Raw genomic sequence first — 2,839 nt, 5'->3', positions numbered from 1 at the left:
CTTAGCTAAATGCTTCAGCTGCAGTGACGTGATGTTTTCTTCTTCTGCAGCTCTGAGGCGGCGCTGCTTCACTACTGTTCTCTACGCCACCAGGACAGAAGAAGAAGAAAAACTTTGATGCTGAAACTGCAGAAAACGTTGATGATGTGAAACTGGATCAGTTATATAACTYTGATAGCTTTCTGTTATAAACTGTAGACATGATAAAGATGTTCAGAAGAATCTGATTATTGATTCTGACRATAAATTAAAGCAGAATTAAAAATAACTTCAGGTCCAGGAAAATGTCCATCTGAATGTTTTAGTTTCTTCTCTGTAAAACTTCATGAATGTATTTAATGTTTCAGCCTCATGTTTCCTGAAACTGTTTTTATTTTAAATGTCTGAAAACCTCAGCAGCTTCAGCCTGAACATGATGTGTGTGTGTGTGTGTGTGTGTCTGTCTGTCTGTCTGTCTGTCTGTCTGTCTGTCTGTCTGTCTGTCTGTCTGTCTGTCAGGTTCCTTCAAACTGGGAACCTGCTGGGGGACTAAAGTACCACTGGACACCTTTTTATTGCAGCGTCTTCATCATCTTGCTTGTGTTCGATTCACTGATAGATTTCTTCAACTCCACATCAGCTGATGGAAAGCTTGTTCCACAGTCAGATCTGTAACTTCTCCTCTTCAGGCATTAAATCTCTACAGCTTTGAGGCAAGCAGTGATGGTGCAACTTCTAAATGTACTGCTCATATAGTGAGGCGTGTAAAAACAACCTGATGTCTTTTGATTTGTCCTCTGATGGCAGGTCTGCCATCAGTTGGTCGTACGAAGCAACCTGGTCCTTGCAGACAGTCTGGCTCAGATCATCAGATAAAACTTTCTGATGGCTCCGTTTGCTCCAGATGATGTAATTCAGCCGAAATCTGATTCCTTCCTGTGAGACCCGTCATGGCATGAATGTCTCCAGAAGTCTAGTGATGTGGGAATCATGCTGCTTAGAATCATGTGGCAAAGCGGCCCGACTCAGCGCACTGTGTGTACACTGCAAAGACACGCCTCCTGGCTCTGATTGGCTGGTCTTGCTTCAAGGTTCTGATTGGCTGGTCTTGTTTCTGGGCTCTGATTGGCTGGTCATGTTTCTGGACTCTGATTGGTTGGTCTTGCTTTGGGGCTCTGATTGGTTGGTCTTGCTTTGGGGCTCTGATTGGTTGGTCTTGTTTCGAGGCTCTGATTGGCTGGTCTTGTTTCGAGGCTCTGATTGGCTGGTCTTGCTTTGGGGTTCTGATTGGCTGGTCTTGTTTCTGGGCTCTGATTGGCTGGTCTTGTTTCGAGGCTCTGATTGGCTGGTCTTGTTTCGAGGTTCTGATTGGCTGGTCTTGCTTTGGGGTTCTGATTGGCTGGTCTTGTTTCTGGGCTCTGATTGGCTGGTCTTGTTTCTGTGCTCTTATTGGCTGGTCTTGTTTCTGGGCTCTGATTGGCTGGTCTTGTTTCGNTCTGATTGGCTGGTCTTGTTTCGAGGCTCTGATTGGCTGGTCTTGCTTTGGGAGCGGTATATGTTTATAAATGCTGTTAGGGGCACTAGGAAGAGGCAGGAGGACTTGACTTTTCCGAAGATTAACTCTCTCATCTTCTACTTTCAGTATATGGTGAAATATTTAACAAATATAAACATAAAAAATTGCTTACTGTAGCTTTAATGCCTCCTATTGAGCAGGGGTGAATCAAGGAAGTTTCAAAGAGGGCTAAAAGGGGGCCACTGATGATCCTGGGCTGTTGCACCAAAATAATATTTAAAGGGCAGTGTAAAATATGTAAGAAATATATTTAAAAAATATAAGTGCAGTGCACAGWRGCGCAGTAGGCAGCACTGTTGCCTTGCAGAAAGAAGGCTCTGGGTTCGATTCCCGGGGTCTTTCTGCATGGAGTTTGCATGTTCTCCCTGTGCATGGTGGGTTCAGTCCATGCCTGTCAGGTTAATTGGCCTGTCTAAATTGTCCCTAGGTCTGAGTGTGTGTGGTAGTTCGTCCTGTCTGTCTCTCTGTTGACCTGCAATTGACTGGTGACCTGTCCAGGGTGGTTGTTACGGGTCAACTGGATGTTTTTGAAGAACAATTTTGTTTCCAGAATCTTCATGATTCATTATTTAATATTGTTGTTTATCTAAAATGTCTTCCAGTTCCAGKGTTAAATAGTCATTAGAAATTAGTTTATTGATCTTTATGAATGTGTCCTTACATTATTATGCCATTACCACTGTTATTTCTTAAATGATCTGAAAAAAAATATGATTAACTCTGGGACAATTTATGATCCAGCAAAATGTTCCATCTGTTATTTGTGTTTGATCATCTCCAGCTGATCTGCTGACTCCTGGCTGTAGAGACACTGTTGGGTCAGAAGGTTCTGATCCAGATTCTGGATCTGAACTTCACCAGTGAGGAGAAAAGATGGAGGAAGTTGTGGTGGGCGGGTCGCTGTTCTGGCTGCAGAACGCCTCGCTGAGTCAGAGGATCTTCACTCATTGGCTGAATCGTTTTAATGTTTTCTAAATGTGACATAAACTCCAATAGTTTATTATCAGCTTGTTTTCAGGCTGATCAGATGCACAGATACAAAACCATGACATTTACCTCAGGTCCAAATAAAACCTGTTATTTCACTCATGGAATTTATTAACTCATGTTATTTGTTTTCATTCAAACTAATTACAATCTACAAATTGTAATTAGTTTTAAAATGGTAAATTTCATAACTAATTACAATAACWACAGTTTATATTTAGCAATTTGTAAAATGGTAAATATCACTAAAACATTTGACTCATGGAATTAATCTAACCCAGTGGTTCTTAACCTGGT

At 41.8% G+C, this 2,839-nt stretch overlaps 1 protein-coding gene across 1 annotated transcript in view; it reads left to right on the top strand.

The window, feature by feature from the left end:
- LOC103460740 (uncharacterized) overlaps positions 1–268 on the top strand; it is a 47,269-nt gene extending 47,001 nt beyond the window's left edge. The window contains exon 5 of the mRNA XM_017303459.1: positions 51–268. Coding sequence (XP_017158948.1) covers positions 51–118 — 68 coding nt within the window. The 3' untranslated portion in view covers positions 119–268. The remainder of the gene's footprint in view (positions 1–50) is intronic.
- The last annotated feature ends 2,571 nt before the right edge of the window (positions 269–2,839 follow it).

The sequence above is a fragment of the Poecilia reticulata genome, unplaced genomic scaffold (genome assembly GCF_000633615.1).
Source record: "Poecilia reticulata strain Guanapo unplaced genomic scaffold, Guppy_female_1.0+MT scaffold_281, whole genome shotgun sequence".
Lineage (NCBI taxonomy): Eukaryota > Metazoa > Chordata > Actinopteri > Cyprinodontiformes > Poeciliidae > Poecilia > Poecilia reticulata.
The sequence above is the reverse complement of the archived record's forward strand: the minus strand, read 5'-3'. Positions and strand labels throughout refer to the sequence as shown.